The 23927-nt window shown below is 43.9% G+C and overlaps 1 protein-coding gene across 4 annotated transcripts in view; it reads right to left on the bottom strand.

Annotated features, from left to right (window-relative positions):
* The window catches only part of LOC105982004 (transmembrane protein 265), a 53962-nt gene that overhangs the window by 16229 nt on the left and 13806 nt on the right, over nucleotides 1–23927 (bottom strand). For 2 of the 4 annotated variants that reach the window (XM_013011394.1, XM_013011392.1), the window contains exons 7-24: nucleotides 23053–23275; nucleotides 22660–22937; nucleotides 19058–19148; nucleotides 18864–18953; nucleotides 17858–18064; nucleotides 17451–17779; nucleotides 17168–17345; nucleotides 16537–16673; nucleotides 16210–16379; nucleotides 15878–16070; nucleotides 12701–12837; nucleotides 12427–12613; nucleotides 9648–9817; nucleotides 9053–9318; nucleotides 8316–8603; nucleotides 7481–7645; nucleotides 6519–6785; nucleotides 4694–6162 (exon numbers count right to left, since the gene is read on the bottom strand). In XM_013011394.1, coding sequence (XP_012866848.1) covers nucleotides 4694–6162; nucleotides 6519–6785; nucleotides 7481–7645; nucleotides 8316–8603; nucleotides 9053–9318; nucleotides 9648–9817; nucleotides 12427–12613; nucleotides 12701–12837; nucleotides 15878–16070; nucleotides 16210–16379; nucleotides 16537–16673; nucleotides 17168–17345; nucleotides 17451–17779; nucleotides 17858–18064; nucleotides 18864–18953; nucleotides 19058–19148; nucleotides 22660–22937; nucleotides 23053–23275 — 4845 coding nt within the window. Of the gene's footprint in view, nucleotides 1–4693; nucleotides 6163–6518; nucleotides 6786–6996; nucleotides 7183–7480; nucleotides 7646–8315; nucleotides 8604–9052; nucleotides 9319–9647; nucleotides 9818–12426; nucleotides 12614–12700; nucleotides 12838–15877; nucleotides 16071–16209; nucleotides 16380–16536; nucleotides 16674–17167; nucleotides 17346–17450; nucleotides 17780–17857; nucleotides 18065–18863; nucleotides 18954–19057; nucleotides 19149–22659; nucleotides 22938–23052; nucleotides 23276–23927 lie in introns of all 4 variants that reach the window. The other 2 variants (XM_013011397.1, XM_013011393.1) reach the window with 2 other exon arrangements.

Here is a 23927-nt window from a genome sequence, read left to right as displayed (position 1 = left end):
CAGCAGACTAAGATCTGTGGATAACACTTCAAAGCTAGCCTTGGCAGGAAAGTTGGTGAGACTCAGATTCTAATTAACCAACAAAAAGGTTAAAGTGGAACTGTGCTTCAAGTGGTGGCCTTAAACAGACAAAAAGTAAAATAAAAAAGGATGACTGGCTTATGCCTTAATCCTAGTTATTGAGGAGGCTGAGATCTAAGGATCAAGGTTCAAAGGCAGCCTGGACAGAAAAGTCCATGAAATATCTCCAATTAACTACCAAAAAGTTAAGACACGGAGGGTAGCTCAAATGAACAAAAAAGGGACAGTGTGCAGGCCCTGAGATTAGGCACCATTATGAGTACATTAAACAATTATTTAAAAAAGGGCAAAGGACAGGAATGGGTATTTCCTCACAGAAGATATACACAAATGGCCTAAAAACACACAAAAAGATGCTCTACACTAGCCAACCTAGAAATCCAAGTTAAAACCAAAATGATTGTTTGTTTTGTTGGTCGTGGGGCTTGAACTCTGGGCTTGGGCACTGTCCCTGCACTCTTCAGCTCAAGGCAAGCACTCTACCACTTGAGCCACAGCACCACTTCCTGAAACCAAAATGATACTCCATATCAAACTCATTAAGATAGTTACAATTAGAGGCAAAGTTAGCCAGGTGCTAATGGCTTACACCTGCAAACCTAGCTACTGAGGAAGCTGAGATCTAAGCAGTGCAATTCAAAGCCAGTCTACATAGAAAAGTCTATAAAGCTCTTTCTCAATTAACAAGTGGAGGTGTGCCTGCCAGCTTTGAGGAGAAAAATAAGCAAGAGCACATGAGGCCCTGAGTCCTAGTACAAACTAAAAAAAAAGAAAGGAAGGAAGGAAAAGCAAGCAAGCAAGCAAGAAAGAAAGAAGGAAAGCAAGCAAGCAAGCAAGCAAGAAAACTAGAAGGAGGGGGGCAGGGAGGACAAATTTGGACATGGTAGGACAGGCTTGTATTCCCAACACTAGGGAAACTGTGGCAAGAGTCTGTACTGTTGAAGTAAGCTGTAAAGGAAAATGAAACAAACAAAAACCAGGATGAACAAACTAGGCATGATGGCACATGCAGGTAGTTCCAGCTTCTTGGGAGGCTGACAAGAGGGTTTTATGAAATCAGGAATCCAAGACTAGCCTGGCTAGGCTGAAACCCTCACAGACTGCAAGAATATTAAATGCTGTTGCTACTTTGGAAAAGGTTGGCAGTTCCTCCATACATCTCAGCAACTTTTCTCCCAGTTCTATCGAAGAAAAATCAAAACATATGTCCATAGAAAAACATGTATTAAAAAAAGAAAAAAAAAGGAAAATATGTATATATCTGGGCAAAGGTATCTCACACCCATAATCCTAGCTACTCAGGAGGCTGAAAACTGAGGATTGCAGTTCAAAGGCACCCCAGGCATGAAAGGCCATAGCTGACCACCAGAAAACCAGAATGGTGCTGTGGGCTCAAAATGATAAGAGTGTCTTGTGCAAAAAGAGCTAAGGGACAGCGTCTGCGCCCTGATTTCAAGCCCCATGACTGATATAAAAAAGTAAAAAATGTATTACGCTAAATAATCTCTTATATAATGAATTATTACTCAAAATTTTAAAAAATAGACAAATCAAAACCATACTCACCTGGCCAGGAGCCAATGATTCTCACCTATAATCCAAGTTACTTAGGAGAGTAAGATCTAAGGATCAAAGTTTGAAGCCAGACCAGGCAGAAAAGTCTGGGGGTATTCTACAACTAACCAGCAAAAAAAAAAAAAAAGAACTAGAGGCATGGCTCAGTGGTAGAACACTAGCCATGAGCAACAAAGCCCAGCAAGAGTTGCAAGGCCCAAAGCTCAAGCACCATTACAGCATTAAAAAGAAAAAAAGACATTCAAGCTGGGAGACAGTGGCTCAGGACTGTATTCCTAGCTTAAAAAACTGAACTCTAAGGATTACAGTTTAAAGCCAGCATGAGCAGGAAAGTCTGTAAGGCTTATTTCCATTTACTTGCCCCCCCCCCCAAGCCAGAAATGGAGCTGTGGTTCAAGTGGTAAGAGTGCTAAGCTTGAACAAAAAGACTCAGGGAAAGCACCCATGCCGAGTGTAAACCCCAAGATCACACACACAAAAGACACGCAAAGAAGCTGGTGAGGAAAGAATGATTCCATAAGCAGATATACATACAAATAGTTATGCAGGATAGGAGTAATGGAGGGGATGGGAGGCTTAAGGAATACAATAAACTCTCTCTAGACCCAGGAAAAAGCTCTAAAATGCTAATAGTTTTGGTTGCACAATGCACTAAGCTAAAACATCAAATAGCATATACTTTTGTTTTTGGTTGTGGTCCTAGGGCTTGAACTCAGGACCTAGGGCCATTCCTGAGCTCTTTTGCTCAAGGCTAGCACTTGCTCTGCACTTCTGGCTTGCGCTGGTTTTGAACTGTGATCCTTAGATGTCAGCCTCCTGAGTAGCTAGGATTGTAGGCGTGAGTCACCAGCACCAAGCCAGTATATACTGGTGGGGTCAAACCCAAGACCTTCTACATGTTAAGGCATTTACAACCTCAGCCTTGAAATATATATATATATATGTACACACACACACACACACACACACACACACACACACACACACATTTTTTTTTTGCAATGCTGGAACTTGAATGCACAGCCTCAAACATACTAGCTAGGCAAGTACTGTCACTAAGCCAGACATCCAGCCTTGAAGTACAGTTTAAATAAAAATCTTGAAGCCCAGGGTTCAATTCTTCCATACCACATAAACAGAAATAGCTGGAAGTAGCACTGTGGCTCAAGTGGTAGAGCGCTAGCCTTGAGCAAAAGAAGCTCAAGGACAGTGCCCAGGCCCTGAGTGCAAGCCCCAGGACTGGCAAAAAAAAAAAGTCAAGAGCTACTATCTACCTATCTACTTGCCAAACAATGGAAATATGGAAATTCAGTACTTTACTTTCAACAAGGCAGGGCCAAACCTGGTGATATTAGGAAAATACCAAAAGTGGAATGTGGGGGTCTTAATGGAAAATAACCAGCAAGTTTCATAAAGACATAAGGTCTAGAAGGCTTCACTGTACCCTTCTTATTAGTTTCTGGGTTATTCACTCTAAGATGGTCTATAAGTTTAACATACATACAGAACTAAAGCGAAAAAATGACTGAGAAATCTCATGAACAAACAAGATAAAAGTTCCCTTTATTGCCTGTTTGTCACTATGGAGGTAAAAGTCAGTTGGCTGTCAAAATCCAAGACACAGGAACTATAGGGAGTTATATTCCATCATAACATCCATCTATCAATTCTACATACTTGATCATCAGATCCAGATCATTTTAGCAACTGAAAACAGTCTTGCTGTCTTGGAAGATTGCCTCTTAAGGGGAATAGGAAAAAGCAATTACATTCCAACAATTAACTCCTTGTAAGCAAGAAGCAAAGAGATCATTGGTAACAAAAAGGGCTTGAATACATCAGTGAGAATTATTTTTTAAATCACATTTGAGTAGCTAGGTAAAGTAATGTACATATCTGTAGTGTTAGCCACTCCAAAGGCCAAGGCAGAACAATCACTTGTTGTCATCCTAAGCAACAGTGAGACCTTGGATCAAGAAGTACATACACAAAATCACGTTCAATGTATGTATGAAAATGTCATGATGAAACCTCATACAATATACAATGTAAAATTTACATTTGTACAGTTGTACAATTGTACATACAATGTACAATTTAATATACACCAATAAGATGAAGAACCCATGAAACTGGAAAAAAAAAATAAAGTACATTTGTGTTGAGTGTTGGTGGCTCATGCCTATAATCCTAGCTACTTGGGAAGCTAAAATCTGAGGATCTCAGTTCAAAGCTAACCCAGGCAGGCAAATTCATGAGACTCTCTTATTCCAATTAATAAGCAAAAGGACAGAAATTTCTGTGGCAGGTAATGGTAGGTTGAGAGAAAAAAGCCAAAGTGAGAGGCTTTGAATTAAAGCTGTAGTACTCAAAGAAAAAAAAGGACGTTTGTGAGGTATGGTAGATCTCACCTAAACTAAGTGTTTACTTGGCATGGGTGAGGCCCCTGGGTTCAACCTCCTCCACCAAGAAGAAAGCAAACATTTAAGCTGGGTGCCAGTGGCTCACATCTGCAATCCTAGCTACTCAGGAGGCTGAAATCTGATGATCAAGATTTGAAACCAGCATGGGTAGAAAAGTACATGACTCTTACCTCCAATTAACCAGCAAAGAGCCAGAAGGGGGAGCTATGACTAAGTAGTAAGAACACCAAACACTAAGCAAAAACACTAAGCTGGATTGAGAGGCTCTATCAAGCCCCAGTATTAGTGCAAAACAAACAACCATATTTAGTCTTGGGGTATGTGGCCCAAATGGACAGGCACAAGGTGCTTGGTTCAATCCTCATCATGGAGTATGGAGAGGCACACTCGGGGAGGAAAATCACATTTGATCTTTTATGTATTTTGAGAAATGCAGGAGATAAAGTTTTTATAGAGGATGGGATAAACCCACAAATGGGAAGTCCAAACATCACTGGAGTACATGGTCCCACTAAGTTTTGTAATTTGCCAAGTTAAAACAGACATTATTTTGTTCTATCCATTCTACCAATATTCCAAAGAGACACAACTTCCTTTGAGGAAGTAAAACTTACCAGATAGAAAGGGGAACGAGGTGGTGGTGGGGGCTGCCGTCGAGGCCGGGGGCCACTGAACGAGGTAGCAGTGGAGGGAGGGCTGGGGGGACCAGAGCGAAACATCAGTGTCTCAGGCTCATCCTTGGCAACAGGCAGCCGGTTTGCCATGGTGACAGGCAAAGAAGCTGCACCCACAAGGGAAGATGCCTGGGAAGCTGGGGCCAGTGCCAGGGTCTGAGCTGCAGCTGTTCCCAGGGTGGGCACAGGAACAGAGGTGGGGCTCAAGGTCAGTGTTTGCACTGAAGCTGGGGCCAGGAGTGAAGCAGATGACGATGCTGGAGCCAAAGTCAGTGTGTGAGCTGGGGCCAGTCCCATAGGAGAAGCTGGAGCCAGAGGAGGTGCTGGAGTCAGAGACAGTGTCTGTGTTGGACCCAGTGGTGCTCCTGGTGCCAAAGACAGTGTCTGGGCTGCAGGTGGTACCAGGGATGAAACTGGAGTCAATGACAATGTCTGAGCTGGAAAGGGGCCCTGAGGGTTCCCTGTCCCCAAAGAGTGTGTCTGAGATGGAGACGAGCCGCTGAAAGTGGATGCTAAGGTTGGGGCTAGGGCCAGTGTCTGCTGCGTAGAAGCCAGGCTTGAGAGAGGCGATGGAACTGGATTTGGTACCATAGTCTGAGTTGATGCTGGAGCCAACACAGGAGTTGGAGCTGACACCAGTGAAGATGAGGCTAAAGGGGTTCCTGGCACTGATGACGGAGCCATAACTGGAAGTGGAGTCTGCGGTGAAGCCAGGACAGGAGCAGAGCCTGGCGATGGAGCCAGGACAGGAAGAGGAGTCAGAGGAGCTGGAGAAGGACCCAGGACTGCTGTCTGTGAAGCCGTCATAGGAGCCATAGAGTTGGCTAAAGTCTGAGATGCAGAAGGTGCTGGAGCCAGAAGGGAAGCTGGAGCTGGATTTGGCGCTGATGGGAAAGTACTGGCTAGAGCAGAAGCTGGCACCAGTACAGGTGAGCATGCTGGGGCCACAGGTGAGTTCAACCCTGAAACATGTGAAGAAGTGGGAGCCAACAAGAGAGGATGACCAGCTGTCTGTGGTGGGGACAGGGCTGGAGCTGCGGCCAAACCTAGAGTCAAGGCTGACATTGATGGGGAAGGCCCAGCTGATGCCAATGGAGGTGGCCCAGAAGCCGCTGAGACAATGGGTGCCAGTGCTGGAGTTGCACTGGTCAACAGAGCTGAGCCTGATGCTGAAACAGGCAAGGGGGTTGAAATGGGGATGGTCAGGGGAACAGAAGTTGGGGCAGGAAGTGTGGTAGGGACAGGAATGGGAAGGGAAGATGATACGGGGACTGACACTGTAGACGACACAGGACTAGGAAGGGGAGAGGAATTAGGCATTGGTATTGGTGACGAGGCTGGCCCAGGAAGTGAGGATGGCACATGAAGAGAAGAAGATATAGTCATGGGAGCAGCTCCGGGTGCTGAAGCTGTGGAGACAGAAGTTGAGTTAGCTTCAGAAATTTTCTTTCCTATACATTCTACTTCCTAGTCCTATCTTTCCTCTTACTCCCAAGCTAAATTATTTCCCAGAAAGCCTTCATTCCCACCCACAAAGGGTCAAAACTTCAGAACAGGACTGCTTAACATTTCTTTCTCCTTCAAGATTCCAACAAGTATATTTTAGGATTAAGTCAGAACTTGGGTACCCTATTTCTGAGGCCAACTGAAAGTTAAGAGAGCATGCTTATGAGGAAGGGATCTGCTGTGACTAAGCAGTCTTCAGGACTATCCATTTCACCTGCATTCCTAGCAAAAATTTCTGGCCTCAGCCATATGGACTCACCAGTGATTTCAGGTGAAGGACTGTGGACCAGCTTGAGAAGGGGCCTCACCAGAGTGGGTGTAGGTATGGGAGCCCGAGCAGTACCCAGAGTAGGTGTGGGTAACCTGCCAGGGCTTAATGTGGGGCGTGGAGTCAACATAGCTGGAAGCCCAGAACCCGGAGGTCGAGGTGCTGGTGCCAACGGTGGAACAGGAGTCAGTCCATCCCGAGGGGCCTGTCTCACTACAATCTTCACCACGCCTGTACTATTCACCATGGATGATGGCACTGCAAGAGGAAGCTACATTGAGAGGAAGGTAGAAAAGAAACAAGAGACCCAAAGAATGGAAGAAGTCCAGGGAAAGAAAGGGTGGCAACAGATACTAGAGATTTTGACATGGGAAAACAATACCAAGGCAAGGCTAGATGATAGCAGACCAAGGCATGCCTGGAAGGATCAAGGCCAGCAAGGGCTAAGTAGAAAGGCCAGGAGCCTCACCCTGGTTAGCAGCAAGCGGAAGGCTGAGGCCAGTAGGGGCAGGGGTGGTGCTGGGGGTCGAAGAAGGCAGCACAGAGACAGGGGTGGGGCCAGGGGTCGGGGCGACGGCCTGGATGAGGGCCACATGGGCAGGCTGGCTGATGAGGTGGTGCTGCCCCCCTGCTGACACCAGGTGCACCACATTCCCTGGGTGAAAGGAAGAGAGAAGAGAGAGAGAAGCACCTATCAGCCAGAGGAGAGCAGAGGCAGAGTAAGAGAAATAACAGAGAGTAAATTCTGAGTATGACCTTTTCCTATTTTTATCAAAAGACCCCTTCCAACCATTCTATTCCCCTTTGGCCTGCCCATTAAAAGCCAGGAAAAGAAACACAAAGTCAGGTGATTTAAAAGTGCCATGAAAAAATTTTAAAATAAAAGTAAATTTTAAAAAACAAGGACAGAGAAAAAGAAGAAATAAGCAGGACAGGGGGTGGGTTTTACCTACTTTGCAGCGGGCGGGGCTGCCCCACAGCAAGCTGGCGCACCTGGGCACCAGTCAAAGTCAGTTTGTTGCCCTGGATTTGGAAGGTGAGAGGTTTGCTTCCCCCGGCACTAGCCACTGGACGTTGTGCCAAAGAGGCCAACTGCCCAATGCTGACCACTTCACCGGCTAAAACAGAGAAGGCTTTACTGTACACAGGGCTCATCCTGGTCATACTCCTCAGATCCCCATGCACCACACACCTCTCCCTTAGTCTCCAGTTCCTCTAAACCTTTCCCACAATTTACCATGCTCATTAAGACTGCACCCAGTATTTGTGTTTTTGATATGTTACTCTGCACATTTTCCAATCCCCCCTTGTTTCCAATAAAATATCCTTTACATTCTCTAATAGTCATATACCAGACTAAGTAAATAACCACCTCTTGCTCTACTCTATCCTTTTACCACAATTTTTCCCCCTAATTGTTTTTGCAGATTAGAGAGCAGCCCAAAGCCACAGACTGAACCCAGGGCTCACAATACTAGGTAAGTATTCTACCACTGCACTACCTAACCAGTCCTCCAAATACTTTTCTATTTCTCAGCTTACCACTATTTACTCTTCTTTGAATTTCTCCCACTAGACTCAATTCACTGATGGTTCTTATTACAAAGTACTTTTAAACCATGTATTATATACACATACATATTATATAAATATATACATATTATACATATTACACACACACACATTTGTTGGCTAGAACTTCATACTCTCATGTTCCTTTTCTTCTTTAGCTCCTAGTTGTTAAGTCATCCACATCAAGTCCCTTCCCAAAGAGCCCTGGGAACTTACATGGCAGGCGAGCCTGCATTTCAGGAGACAGGATGAGACGCTGTGGTGCAGGAGTTGGAGCTGGCACTGCTGTGGTGGTAGTGGTCGCTGTGGTGATAGAGGTGGTAGTAGCAGCAACAGGAGAGAAGGTATAGCCTGGAGGTACTGTGAGGGGTTTCAGTAGGCTAGAGGAGCCTGGGGGTGGGGCTGGACTCAAACGAACTGGGGCAGGTGGAGTTGGCTTCAGGGACAGGGTTGGTGTGGGAGGCTGTGAAGTGCCACTCGAAACCCCCAGGGGAGATGGCAACACTGTAGACACAAACCAAAAACTCATCACATACATCCTCATGACATAGCCTGGTCCCAGAAACCTCCATAATAGCCTTTACAGCCTACTGAACACTATACCATTACCCACAAATCAGCTTTGTAAACCTTTTAATTTCATTACTTTCCTTTTTGTCTTTTGTGTCAGTACTAGAGCCTGAACTCTATGGGCGCTGTCTCATAGCTTTTTCACTCATGGCCAGTGCTCTACCACGTGAGCCACAACTCTACTTCTGGCATTCTATAGTAGTTAGTTGGAAGTAAGAATCTCATGGACTTTCTTGCCCAAGCTGGCTTTGAATGGCAATCCTCAGATCTCAGATCTGAGTAGCTAGGATTACAGGTGTAAATCACCTCAGCCAGGCATTTCTTTACTTCTTTTCTAGTCTGAATAATTTATGACCATTAACCTTGGCCCTTTTTCAACTCACCCTGGGGGAGAGAACCACTGTTAGGCTGCAGAGGAGGCAAAAGAACAGGTCCAGGGGGCCGGGATGCAGGAACAAGTGAGGATGCAGCAGGTGAGGCAGACACCATCAATGGCGCTGGCAACACTGGAGGCGTTAGGCTAGGAGTATTTTGGGTTGAGAGCTCAGGGACTGGAGGAGGTCGGAGTGGGACAGGGCCAAGGGGCGTCCGTGGGCTATTCACTACCACCACTGTGCGACCTTCTTGCTTAGGCACTGGCTGTAGCATCCTATGAGGAAAACAAGGGGTGGGTGGAAAGAAAGAGAGAATAAGGAACTTAAAGTAGAAAGATTGCAAAACCAGAGGGGAAAAAAAGATCCAAAGGAGAAAGGGAGGAAAAAAGCACCCAGCCAATAGGGGAAGCAAATAAAACAAAAACTGGGGACAAACACAGGAACTCCTCCTAAAATTCTCTTCCAATTATTCTCTCCCCCAGTCTCTCCATAGTACTTTGCACTCATACCATAAACATCCTAATCTAGTCTTCAATTCTTTCCTCCTATTCCTAACCCCTCTACTTTTTCTAAGAACCCATCCCTTAATCCTTAGTACTGGTACCTGTTGACTTTCATCTTGACTGGCTTGGGCCGAGGCGGGGGGTCAGGAGCAGTAGCTACCTCTAGCAGTACCCGGCGGGAGAGGCGGTGTCGAGGCAGAAAGGTATCAGACTCATACCGGGAGACACGACCCTCCAGGCCAATAAGGTCAAACCGGTCCATGTCTATCCGCTGCCCAAGGGGAAACACAAAGCACAATGGCAATGATTTCTCAGATAATGACACCAAAAGCACAGGTAGTAACAGTAGCAACAACAAAACTGACAAAATGATCATCAAAACTCAAAACTTCTATGTATCAGTGGGTATTATCAAGACTAAAAATACAACCCACACAATGGGACAAGGTATTTGCAAATCATACAATTGACTCGGTGTTAACTACCAAAGTCTGACACAAAGAACTTTAACTCATCTATAAAAAAACAAAACAGTTTAAAAATATAACAAAGGGCTGGGGATATGGCTTAGTGGTAGAGTACTTGCCTAGCATGCATGAAGCCCTGAGTTTGATTCCTCAGTACCACATAAACTGAAAAAGCTTGAAGTGGCACTGCGGCTCAAGAAGTGGTAGAGTGCTACCCTGAGCAAACGCACCACAGGGACAGTGCCCAGGCCCTGAGATCAAGCACCATAACTGGCCAAAAAACAAAACAACAAAAAAACAGCAGAAGTCTTAGACATGTTTCTAAACAAAGATGTAATCATTCCAATAACCACATGAAAAAGATGAATACTAATATTTAGGGAAATGCAAACCAAATTGAAATAAGGCATTTTACAAATATTAATATGGCTACTAAAAAAAATTCCTAGCAAAATGCAGTGGTATACATCTTTAATCCCAGAGACTCAAGTAGTAAAGATCGGGAAGATGAAAGCTCTGGACCCACACAGGCAAAAAAGTCAGACCTCATCTCAACAACTAAGACAGATATGACAGCATGCACCTTATGGTCTCAATTATAGGAGGCTGTAGGTAGATCTCATTTCAGAACAGCCACAGAATAAGATGCTATACCTAAGCAAAAACCAACCTAAACCAAACAATGCTGTAAGCATAGTTAACATGGCAGAATACTTGACGAGCCAAGCATAATGCTAAATTCAAATACAAGCTAAAAAAAAAAAAATCCTTTGAAAGATTTAGAAAAATTAAAACTCCTGTAACTGTACTTGGAATTTAAAAATATGAAGCTGCTATAAAAAATAAACACTAAAGTAAAGTACCTCCTCCAGAGTGAAAAACAGCAAGGTGCTGGTGGTTCACACTTGTAATCTTAACTAGTCAGGAGGCTCAGATCTGAGGATCAGGAAAGCCTGTGAGCTGTTTAACCACCAAAAAGACAAGTGGAAGAATGCTAGCCTTGAACAAAGAAACTCAGGGACTGCCTCAAGCCCTTAGTTCAAGTTCTAGGACTAGCACCAAAAAAAAGAAGTGAAAAATAGTTATATGATATAATAATTACGTTTTGGAGGGACACCGGTGGCTCATGCCTGTAACCCTAGCTACTCAGGAGGCTGAGATCTGAGGATCACAGTTCAAAGCCAGCCAGGCAGGAAAGTCCACGAGACTCTTATCTCTAATAAACCACTAGAAAACCGGAAGTGGCTCTGTGGCTCATGCCGTAGAGCGCTCGCCTTGAGCTGAAGAGCTGAGGGATAGTGCCCAAGCCCAGAGTTCAGGCCCCATGATCAACAACAACAACAACAAAAATAAATAAATAAATTACATTTTGGAGCATATACTCAAAGAACAGCAGGAGCCAATAAACATAGTTGTTTATGTTCATAGCATCATTAATTGTAACCATCATTACAGTATAGTCATGCATGTCTGTAATCTTAGCACTAAGAAAGCTAAGACAGGAAGATGTCATTTCAGTCTAGCCTAGCTACCTAATGGTAGCCAGCAGCGAGTGGCTCACACCTGTAATCCTAGCTACTCAGAGAAGGCTGAAATCTGAAGATCGAAGTTCAAAGCCAGCCTAGGCAATAAAGTCTATGAGACTTTTTTTTTTATGGTCGTGGGGGCCTGAACTCTGGGTCTGGGCGCTGTCCCTCAGCTCTTCAGCTCAAGGCTAGTGCTCTACCACTTGAGCCACAGTGCCACTTCCAGCTTTTTTTTCTGCTTATATGGTGCTGAGGAATCGAACCCAGGGCCTCAGGCATGCAAGGCAAGCGCTCTACCACTGAGCCACCTTCCCAGCCCGTCTATGAGACTCTTATCTCCATACACCCCCAGAAAATCGGAAGTGGCACTGTGGCTCAAGTGGTAGAGCACTAGCTTTGAGCTGAAGGACAGTGCGCAGGCCCAGAGTTCAAGACCCATGACTGACCAAAACAACAACAACAAAATCCGAGCACTGGTAGCTCAGACCTGAATGTAATCTTGGCTACTCAGGAGCTTAATCTACAATTAGCCATCAATAAAGCTGGAAGTAGAGCTCTGGCTCAAGTGGTAGAGTGGTAGACTACTAGCCCTAAGCAAAAAAGCTCAAGGACAGCACCTATGCCCTGAGTGGAAGCCCTACAACTTGCACCCCCCACAAAAAAAAAAGTTAATTTAATTCTCAAACACACTGCAGGATTTATCTTATAATTTCCATTTTGATGGGGAAGGAAACGTAGGTTAAAAAATTTGCTAAATCATCACGGAACAAAATGATGAAACTAGGAACAGCACTGAGGATGAATGTAAGGGAAGTAGTATGGCTGTAGAACATTAAACTATCTAAAGGTTGGGGTAAGAACTACTAAGCTTGAAAACAACTACTTACCTCGAGTGGATGGACATCAGTGGCCCTTAGCACCAAAGAGGCGGTGCTGAAACAGATGCCTGGGGTAATGAAGGGAGAGGTAACAGGTCGAGGATCAAAAAGATTTGGATGGTTGCAGACTTTTCGCAGCTGCATCAAAATGTTGATAACGCTCATGAAATGGCCTGTGGCTAGTGTCTCCTTAGTTCTGGGGAAACAAAAATTAATCAGACATCATGACAGCCACCTGCACTCCTATTCAGGGTCCCAGAGCCCATCCTCTGCTCTCCCTTACGTGGTCTGTGCCATGAAGTCATCATAGAGACATCGTTGGCGCTTGGAGAGTCGGCAGCGGATAACATGCTCATACTTTTTGGGCATCTGTTTCTCAACGTCCACTTTAACGCGGCGCAGCAAAAAAGGCCTCAAAACCTAAAAGCAAATATGAAGGAGGCTGACGGAAGGGCGGACACTAAGCCATAGCTGAGCCCTTCTAGGTGAGTCTTGGCCTGGTGATTGGTCAAGAACTGGCTTAATTCATCTGCAATCATGAAGTTATGAGGCTTATTAGTTATGAGCCACACAAAGGTAAGTAAAATGCAATCCCTTTTCAAAAGGAACTTACTGTCTGCTGAAGATTTACACAAAGATAACAGTACCATAACATACAAAAGTGATACAAAGTACTGAAAACAAACCACAAACTACACAGGAAAGACTATTTAAACTGTATTTTGAGGAGTGACTTAAGTTTCTAAGATTATGAAACGAAGCCAAGCATTGTGAACCATATGACTATAGTCTCAGATATTCAGAAAGCTGAAGCACAAGAATCACCTGAACCTAGGTCAAGGACAATCTGAGCAAGACACAATTTCAAAAAAGTAAACAAGAAAGTATAAAAACAGGTGAGAACCTGAGAATAAAATTTATGCCTTGAGATGCATGTATAGCTCAGTGATATGGGGGCTGGGGGGTTAATATGCTCATAGGGCCCATAGTGTAATCCAGAGCACCCAAACAACCAAAAGAAGTGGCCCTGATAGTGGCCTTGTACAGTTTTCAATATATACAACATAAAGGAAATGAGGAAAACAAGACAAATGGAGTTTAGTAATTTAGGAAGATTTCCTGGTTTCTAGCTTTTTTTTGTTTTGTTTTTAACCAAATGGTGGTGCAACTAAGATGGGAGTTATAACCAGAAATATGAGTAAAAAATTAATAGGTTCTAAGAATAGATATGTGGTTGATGACAGAATGAATTCAAGAGGAATTTTCCAATTAAAGATAGTGACTCAGCTGGGTACCAGTGCCACATGTCTATCATCCTAGCTACTTAGAAGGCTGAGATCTGAGGATCAAGTTCAATGCTAGCCAGGGCAGGAAAGTATGTGACTCTTATCTCCAATTAATCACGAGAAAACCAGAAGTGGCACTGTAAGCAAAAAAGCTCAGGGACAGCACCCAGGTCTTGAATTCAAGCCCCAAGACCAAAGAAAAAAAAAACAAAAGACAACAACTCAACTTTAAGTTCAAGGCCAATCTAATGAAGTTAGCAGAACCAAGTGTCAAAAAAATAATAAAAGCAAAAGAACTAAGTAAACATACAGCTCAAGTAGTACAATGCTTGTTTGCTTAAGAAGTCCAAGGCCGGGCTGGGAAGGTGGCTCAGTGGTAGAACGCTTGCCTTGCATGCTCAAGGCCCTGGGTTCGATTCCTCAGCACCACATAAGCAGAAAGAAAAGAGCCAGAAGTGGCGCTGTGGCTCAAAGTGGTAGAGCGCTAGCCTTGAGCTGAAGAGCTGAGGGACAGTGCCCAGGCCCAGAGTTCAGGCCCCACGACCGGACCAAAAAAAAAAAAAAAAAGAAGTCCAAGGCCCTGCGTCAATCCCTCATATAAAAGAGGGAAGAAAGGAAAAAGAGAAAGAATAAATTAATTAAAATTCAGCTCCAGGAATCTAGAAATTCAAGTGATTACAAATAAACTAAAAAGGTATTACCACACAGGCAACAATCAACAAGTATGCTTGAAACACATAAAGATTAAGAAAAAAAAAAACACAGGCTGGGAATGTGTCCTAGTGGTAGAGTTGCTTGCCTAGCATGCATGAAGCCATGGGTTCCATTCCTCACTACCACATAAAAAAAATTTAAAAAGCCAGAAGTTGTGCTATGACTTAAGTGTTAAGAGTACTAGTCTTGAGCAAAAAAAACTCAGAGACAGTGCTCAGGCCCTGAGTTCAAGCCCCAGGACTGGCAAAAGAAAGAGAGAAAGAAAGAGAGAAAAAGAGAAAGAGGGAAGGAAAGGAAGGAAGGAAGGAAGGAAGGAAAAGAAAAGAGAAAAAAATTTTTAAAGGAAAAAAAAAGGGACCAGAATGCTGAAAGATACTGTTCTTTAAAAGCTGAAGAAGCTAGGGCTGGGAAGGTGGCTCAGTGGTAGAGCGCTTGCCTTGCATGCATAAGGCCCTGGGTTCTATTCCTCAGCACCACATAAGCAGAAAAAAGCCAGAAGTGGTGCTTGTGGCTCAAGTAGTAGGGTGCTAGCCCTGAGCTGAAGAGCTGAGAGGCAGTACCCAGACCCAGAGCTCAAGCCACACGACTAAGAAAAAATTTTATTAAAAAGCTGAAGAAGCTACAAACATATTTAAGGAGAAGGAAAAGGCCACTAAAAATATGAAGCTAATGAAAAGAGATAAACAGAATCAAAGCAGGGAATGATCAGTAGTTATTCCAAAGAAAATAAGGACAAAAGCATCCCCAACAGGTAGATGACTAGTGTGAGGTATCACTAGAACACCAGCTTGACAAGTGAGTGCAGCCTAGTATAACATTAAATTTTCCCTTTCATGAGCTGGGAAGGTGGCTCAGTGGTAGTAGAGTGCTTGCCTTGCATACATGAGGCCATGGGTTTGAGTCCTCAGCTCCACATAAGCAGAAAAAGCCAGAAGTAGCCCTGTAGCTCAAGTGGTAGAACGCAAGCCTTGAGCTGAAGAACTGAGGCACAGCGCCTAGGCCCAGAGTTAAGGCCCCACAACCAACAACAACAAAAAGAATAATGTCTATTAAATCTTTGGAGACACTTTTTTTTTTTCTCTCCAAAAATTTAATAGACATTCTTTTTTTTTCCTCTCTAAAGATTTAATAGACATTTTTTTTCTCCAAAGATTTAACAGACATTATTCTTTTTTTTTCCTCCAAAGATTTAATAGACATTATTCTTTTTATTTTTATTTTTGGTTGGTTGTGGGCCTAGGCACTGTCCCTCAGCTCTTAAGCTCAAAGCTAGCACTCTACCACTGAGCCACAGCACCATCTCCAGCTTTTTCCTGCTTATGTGGTGCTGAGGAATCGAACCCAGGGCCTCATGCGTGAAAGGCAAGCACTCTACTACCACTGAGCCACCTTTCCAGCCCTAGACATTATTCTTAACTCCTCATATTGTCAATATCTCAAAGAACTATTGTTAGCCCTACCTTATGCAAGCGTTTGACTAGACCTTCATTATACTCTTGGCTGCCTTCAATCATGCCAGTTAGAGGGTTAGAGAACCATTCCTTGAACTCTCGATGAGACTGGAAGACATGGGGCATCAAAAAGTGCATCAAAGACCACAGTTCCATGAGGCTATTTTGCAAGGGAGTTCCTGTCAGGAGTAGACGTCTCTGGCTGAAAAAGATAAAGACAATCAGAAAGGATGATCAGCAAGGTCCCAGATTTAATATCTTTAATAAATTCCTTGACCCAGGAGTTGACCCTGAATTCAGGCCAGACCTAGCTTCCCACAAACCTCCATCTTCATCTCTACCTGTTGAAGTTGAGCAGAGACTGCCAGCGCTGGGACTTGAAGTTCTTTATGTTTTGAGCTTCATCCAGAATGAGATATCGCCAGTTCTTGCGGCGGAAGGCCTGGTGGTCCTGCAGCACCAGCTTGTAAGATGTAATACACACATGGAAGGCATTGGGCTTGGTCCAGCCCTGAAGTTGGGGGGTGGGGGGGTGTCAAAGAAAGCAACAAACAATGGAATTAGAAAAAAATGACAAGGTTTCAGCCAAAAATGTAAAGAAGCCCATCTAAAGGCCTAAAAACAAATTAGGCATCAATGTGGTATAGTGATTACATAAAGGATCAAACCTGCCGCTTGAGCTTCCTCTCTTTTTGGGCTCCATAGTAAGTGAGGATCTTAAAGCTGGGGCACCAACGTTTCAGCTCCATCTCCCAGTTCAACATCACACTGGTGGGAACAATGATTAAATGGGGACCCCAGTTACCTGTTTAACAAAAGGAGAAGACACAATAAGGCTAAACCTTGCAATCCTGGTTCCTTAAGTATAACCCTGATGAATACCTCCTTTACTGGCCTCTGAAGAATACTAGTACTTGCACAGTTCTTCCTGTGGAATTACTGGCCAGAGTCAATGAAGCTACAATAGATCAGTAAGGGAGAAAATATTTCACCTTTACTTTAGAATAGTCTTGGGCCTTGAATTCAGAGCCTGGATGCTGTCTGAGCTCTTTTGTGCTCAATAGTGCTCTATTATTTGAGCCCAGCTCCACTTCCGGCTTTTTGGTGTTTAATTCAAGAGTCTCAAAGACTTTTCTGCCAGCTTGGCTCTGATCTTCAGATCTTAGCCTCCTCAACAGCTAGGATTACAGACATGAGCCACTGGATCCACCCATTTCACCTTCTTGCAGCTGAATCACCACTAAACAAGTTTGCCAGGGAATTGGCCAAGAGGCCCCAAAAAGGGCCCTGCCTATTCACCTTTCTCATAGGCCAAGTGCGCAAGCAAGGAGATGGTCTGGATTGTCTTCCCCAGCCCCATCTCATCAGCAAGAATGCCATTGAGTTTCTTCTCATACATAGTAACTAGCCAGTCGAGTCCAATGTGTTGGTATTCCCGGAGCTGGCCCCGTAATAATAGGGGGATGGGAGTTTTCACCTGACGAGAAAAAAAAAAAGGTTTTACCACACTGAACTGAGGCATCTGTCAGTAGAAACAGTAAAGTCAAGATACGAAAAAGCAGACATTGAGGCATTGGGATACCTGGGTAGTGGCCAAGGTATAACCCTTGGGCTGGAGACTTTCAGCTGCTGCAGCGATGTCAGTAATTTCTTTCTTAGGGCCTAGAGTAGTGGTAGGCCCTGGAGTGGGAGGCCCACTACCTCCATCTGCCTCACTTTGTTCTTCATCCCGGGCAAGCAAGTACTCCACCCCAAAATCATCATCTTCCTCCTCTTCTTCATCTACTTGGCTCTGTGACTGGGCATCTTCAGACTCATCAGACTCAGATTCTTCTGATTCGGAACTTCTGCTCGTTTCTTCCTCCTCTGAATGCTCATCTTCTTCATCCTCACTCTGCTCCTCATCAGAGTCTAAATCACAAGATCAAAGTTCAGAACTTGTTCTTCAAACACCTGTCCTCCCCACTTCTCTCAGAACTACACATTCACCTGACTGACTGCTACTATCCTCTTGATCCTCTTGAGCTGCCTCCTCAGTTTCTGTCGCCTCCTCTGGTTCACAGTCAGAACTGTTAGTGTCAACCTCTTCATCTTCATCTTCCTCATCCTCATCGCTACTGCCAGAGCCTGGAGCAGAGGCATCAGAAGCATAGGCTCCTGCATACTGTTGTAGTAGCTCTTCCATAGATAGCTCACCTGGTGGGGAAATGAATGGTAAGCTTTTGGTGGCTTTAAGGGAATTTTAGGTGGTATCAGTTCATATTACTAGCTTTTTGTTAGATATTACCAGGTGAAAGTTTAATGAAAAACTGTAGTTTACTTTCAGTACCCATTACCAAATCCAAGCCAAAAAAACCTAGGCTACAACCATGGGAGGAGCTGCCTTCTTCCTAGAAGGACATTACCTGGTAGATTTAGGTCAAGGGCTGGGAATGTGGCTTAGCAGTAGGTAGAGTGCTTGCCTAGCATGCATCAAGCCCTGGGTTCCATTTCTCATTACCAGATAAACAGGAAAAGCCAGAAGTGGCGCTGTGGCTCAAGTTAGAGTGCTAGCCTTGAGCAAAAGAAGCTCAGGGACAGTACCCAGGCCCCGAGTTCAAGTCCCAGGACTGGCAAAAAAAAAAAAAGAGAGAAAAAGAGAGAGAAAGAGAGAGAGAGAGAGAGAGAGAGATTGATTGATTTAGGTTAAATCAATCAAAGACTGTCAGGGTCTTATTAGAGATTCCTTGTATAAATATCCATATAACTTTGTTCAAATTTCCATCATAAACTCTCATCATTTTGTACTTAGAAGTTCCTAAGAAACTTATTCCTTATAAGTCTATCATTGTCAGCTTTATCTTTGTCATTAGAGCTAAAGTTCTACAAGGAAGATACAGAGTACCCAGTCAAGCTGGAGGACTAGACAATATTTAATTTATTATCTCTTTATCCCCAACATTTTCCACAGTGGAATTCTAAGTAGATGCTCAGCAAAACATCTGGTGAATATCACCTTCTCGAGCCAATTCACTCAGTTCCATGGCATGATCCACCTCCCCTTCCAACTGCTCCTCAGCTGCTATGGTATCCTCTTCATCTTCCGCTAGAAAGAGAATGAAGTAATATAAATGGAGAGTGAGATATAAGACATAATCTAATACAAATAGGTGAAAAAGCTCTAAACAGGATAAAGAGAACAAGCCTAACCTTCATCCTCATTGGCAGTAAACTCTTCATCATCTTCCTCTGGATGCCAAGGCTGTTTGTTGCACTGTGTGACTGAAGGTGAGGGCTTTACCTGTGAACAAGGTATGAAAAGTTAGGGCAACAGAAGGAAGCCATAATGCTAAAGAAGACATGAGAAAATTCTCTGTCCCGTTGAGTGACAGCTGCCACTGGCACAATACCAGGGCAAGGATGCAATCAAGGATTTTCTTTCAGCACCAGCTACCAAATCCTAACCCCACTTCCTAGAGGAGGACCTGTGAAAGTGCTATGTAATTAAAGCGCCCCCCCCCGCCCCACCCCAACCCAGACATATGGACCAATAAGCACAAAGGTCTAGAAGAGATTTTGTGGTAATCATCCCAGGTTCCTAATTATAATCCAATAAAATATTAAGGATATTTTACAGAACAGGAAAATAAGACCAAGAGAAACTCACATAGCAGCGTCAGGCACCGTGGCTTACGCATACAATCCTAGCTACTCAGAAGGCTGAGATCTGAGGATCGTGGTTCAAAGCCAGCCCAGGCAGGTAAGTCCATGAGACTCTTATCTCCAATAAACCACTCAGAAAACCAGAAGTAGCACTGTGGCTCAAGTGGTAGAGCACTATCCTTGAGCTGAAGAGCTGAGGGACAGTGCTCAGGCCCACAGTTCAAGCCCCAAAACCGAACTCCCCCCAAAAAGAAGAAAAAAAAGCACATAACAAACTAAAAAGTAAACTCTTGGGCTGGGAATGTGGCCGAGGTGTAGAGTACTTGTGTAGCATGCATGGAAGTTTCAGGTTCAACTCCCCAGTACCACATAAACGGATAAAGCTGGAAGTATTGCTATGGCTCAAGTTGTAGAGTGCTAGTTTTGAGCAAAAGCTCAGGGACAGTGCCCAGGCCCTGAGTTTAAGCCCCAGCACTGGCATGTAGATATGTATATATATCTATAACTAAGTATTTATATGGTTAAACATAGAACATGAGGCTGGGAAGGTAGCTCAGTGGTAGAGTGCTTGCCTCGCAGGCATGAGGCCCTAGGTTCAATTCCTCAGCACCACATAAACAGAAAAAACTGGAAATGGTGCTGTAGCTCAAGTAGTAGAGTGTTAGCCTTGAGCTGAAGAACTAAGGGACAGTGCCCAGGCCCAGAGTTCAAGCCCCATGACCAACCCCCCCAAAAAAAACAAAAAACATAGAACATGAATCAAACTAAGGGACTACTCAGAGGGAGGGGAGAAAGGAAAAGAAACAAGGTGAGTAACTTTATAATACATGACAAGTATGAGGGCAACATAAACTCAGTAAAAGCTTTTGATTAGTTAGGGGGATAGGAGGTGTGGAAAGAAAAATTGACTGTCAGTGGGTACTAGAAAGTTGGGCTCTGAGAATGATGAAAGTGGTTAAATACTGCCAAAATAGATTTGTAACTATGAAAATTGAACAATGAAATCATTTGAAGACTTGGGGTAGGGGAGAAGCATGGAGAATGAAAGTTGAGAGTAAGATTGATGGGAATATAGTATGAACATGTGTGGAAATGTAACGAAATCACCACCCTATGTAACTAATATAAAAGAAAAAAAATGCCAGGTGCTGGTGGCTCACACCTGTAATCCTAGTTATTCAGGAGGCGGAGATCTGAAGATCAGTTTGAAGACAGGCTGAACAAAGATTATAAGATTCTATATCCAATTAGCAAAATGCTGAACTGCAGGTGTGATTCAAGTGGTAGAGCATCAGACATGAGCCAAAAAACCACATAAGAGCTAGGTGCCAGTGGATCACACCTGTAATCCTAGCTACACATGCGTACATACATACACACAACCCTCTACCATAACATCAGAAACCCTGCCAAATCAAAGGCTGGAACTTGCCACAAACCCATTTCTCCCAGCTATTATTCCAAAATGATCGAACAACTTTCCTTAACTGTAAGAATTATAACAAGCAGGGCACCGGTGGCTCACACCTGTAATCCTAGCTACTCAGGAGGCTGAGATCTGAGGCTCTCAGTTCACAGACAGCCTAGGCAGGAAGTCAATGAGACTCTTATCTCCAATAAACTACTCGAAAAACGGAAGTGGCACTGTGGCTCAAGCGGTAAGGGCGCTTGCCTTGAGCGCCTAAGCCCAGAGTTCAAGCCCCACGACTTATTATTATAACAAAACTGGGCACTGGTGGCTCACACCTGTAAACCTAGCTACTCAGGAGGCTAAGATCTGAAGATCATGGTTCAAAGCTAGCCTGGGAAGGAAAGTCTGTAAGACTCTTTCCTTCAATTACCCACCAGGAACCAAAAGTGGAGTTGTGGCTCAAAGTGGTATAGTACTAGCCTTGAGTGAAAAAACTCAGGGACAGTGCCTAGACCCTGAGTTCAAGCCCCATAACCAACCAAAAAAGAACTATAACAACAAAAACAATCACCAATAAACAGCAAGAAACCTTCTCTTCTATTTTTACTTTAGTTCCTTCTAAAATATTACTGTGCCTGGTGCCAATGGTTCATGCCTGTAATCCTAGCTACTCATGAGTATGAGATCTGAGGATCTCAGTTCAAAAACAGCCTACGCAGGAAGTCAATGAGACTCTTATCTCCAATTAACCACCAAAAAGCTGCAAGTAGAGGTGTAGTACAAGTGGTAGAGTGCCTGCCTTGAGTAAAAAGCCAAGCAAGAGTGCAAGGAGCTGAGTTCCAATCTCATGAATGAATGAATGGGCTGGGCACTGATGGCTCATGCCCCTTAGCTAGCTACTCAGGAGACTGAGATCTGAAGATTGTAGTTCAAAGCCAGCATAGGTAGGAAAATCCACGAAATTCTTATCTCCAATTAAGAACCAAAATAGCCCTAAGTAGAGTCTATGGCTGAAGTGGTGTTACAGCCTTGTGCAAAAAAGGTCAGGGAGGGGCTGGGAATATGCCTTAGTGGTAGAATGCTTGCCTAGAATGCATGAAGCCCTGGGTTCAATTCCTTAGTACCACATAAACAGAAAAAGCCAGAAGTGGGTCTGTGGTTTAAGTGGTAGAGTGCTAAACTTAAGCAAAAAGCAGCTCAGGGACAGTGCCCAAGCCCTGAGTTCAAGCCCCAGGTCAAGCAAAGAAAAAAAGAAAAAGAAAATAAATAAAATATACATCTCCCTGTTTCGGAAATATGCTTCTTTTCAAGTTAGAGATGCCTTTATTTCTACTTGTAATTTTTATCAGAGATAGGTATAGAATGTTATAAAAATCTTTTTCACTTTTTTTTGGAGTGTTGGTACTGGAGCTTCAACTCAGGGCCTCACGGTCTCACTTTGACTAGTGTTCTACCATTTGAGCCACACCTCCACTTCACAAAAAAAAAGTCTTTGAAGACATCCGACAAGGCAATAGCAAGATGATAATGTAGTTATTAATTTTAATCTAGTAAAGTAGCTAAATATTAATGTTTTAATGCATTAAAGTAGCTTAGTGAGTACTGAGTTCTTCTTACATTTCTGGAATAAACTGTAGGGGAAAAAAAAAAACCCACAGTAAGCCCAGGACTCAGACTAGTACCTCTCTCTCTACACTCCCACTCTGAGCCTTCCTCCCTCCATGTCTTCTACCTATACCTCCACCACCTGAGAGGGATCCTCTTCAACACATTCCTCAGGTCCATCTCGGGTATCACTATCATGAGATGAGGGGGTTTGAGAGGGACTGGAAGGCTCTTCCAGCAGCTGAGGTGGGAGGGAACGAAGCAGCTCTTCCAATGGCAGTTCTCCCTCACGTCGAAGCAGCTCAATCTCACGTCTCTGTGTCTCTGCATCATTGCCTTCCTGCTGTTCTTCAACCTCAATAGTCTCCTCATCATCCTCTTCCTCCTCCTCTTGGGGTTGGAAGTCCCCATCTATAGCAGGAGAACAAGGTCACAAAGTCCACGGGCCCTGCAAGCCACAGGGTGGGTTTTTCAGCTCAGGAAAGGGTACATGGGGAAGAGTAACAGGACCAGAGATAACACATACCTTCATCATCCAGCCGGGAAGCAGGGGGCGGAGGACTAGAGGCAGCTGAGGAAGAACCAAGGCAAGGGGAGGAACCAGCTTTGCTGGAAGCTAGTGGCTGGTTGAGGCTCTGAGACAGAAGATCAGAGTACTTTTCAGTTTGTCCCACAATGAAGTCTAGGTGCAAGTCCAAAGCTTTTTTGCGCTTTTCTTCAAGCCGGGACTGCTGCTTGAATTGCACAACCTGCAATAACCATGAAACAGACCAGTCACCAACAAAACCACTAATTTATATACTTTTACCCAACACTGAAGGTGGCTCTAGCCAGGCCACAAACCATTTAGGAGAATTAAAAAAAAATTCTTAAGGTTGTTTTTAAGGAGCTCATCATTTCAGAATACGTCTGAGGAAAACAGAAAGGGAACAACACATCAAACAGCTATAGATGATTTGCAAATGTATCTGAAGCAACAGACGTAGTCCACTAATAAAGCACTTGCCTTGCATGCTTAAGGCTGAGTTCAGTCCCTACTTAACACACACACACAAAAAGTGGGCTTATCTAGGTCCTTTCAAGTTTCTTTTTATAGCTTGTTAAGTAATTGGCAGTATTTTTACAATAAATTCATGGAAGTTACTTGTTTTACTGTTTATAACACTTTTTACTGCAATTTTGGCATACATAACTCCTAACATGCATATAATAGGCTGACCAGATATGATATGAATGCTAGTTTGTACAATTCTTTTCTTTTCTTTTTTGTTTGTCAGTATTGAAGCTCGAATTCTGGGCCTAGGCACTGTGCCTGCACTCTTCAGCTCAAAGCAAGCACTCTACTACCTGAGCCACAGTGTCACTTCCAGTTTTCTGGTGGTTAAATGGAGATAAACAGTC

Source organism: Dipodomys ordii, unplaced genomic scaffold (genome assembly GCF_000151885.1).
Source record: "Dipodomys ordii isolate 6190 unplaced genomic scaffold, Dord_2.0 Scaffold14, whole genome shotgun sequence".
In the NCBI taxonomy this organism is placed as follows: Eukaryota; Metazoa; Chordata; class Mammalia; order Rodentia; family Heteromyidae; genus Dipodomys; species Dipodomys ordii.
Note: the sequence above shows the minus strand (reverse complement) of the source record. Positions and strands in the feature narration are given on the sequence as shown.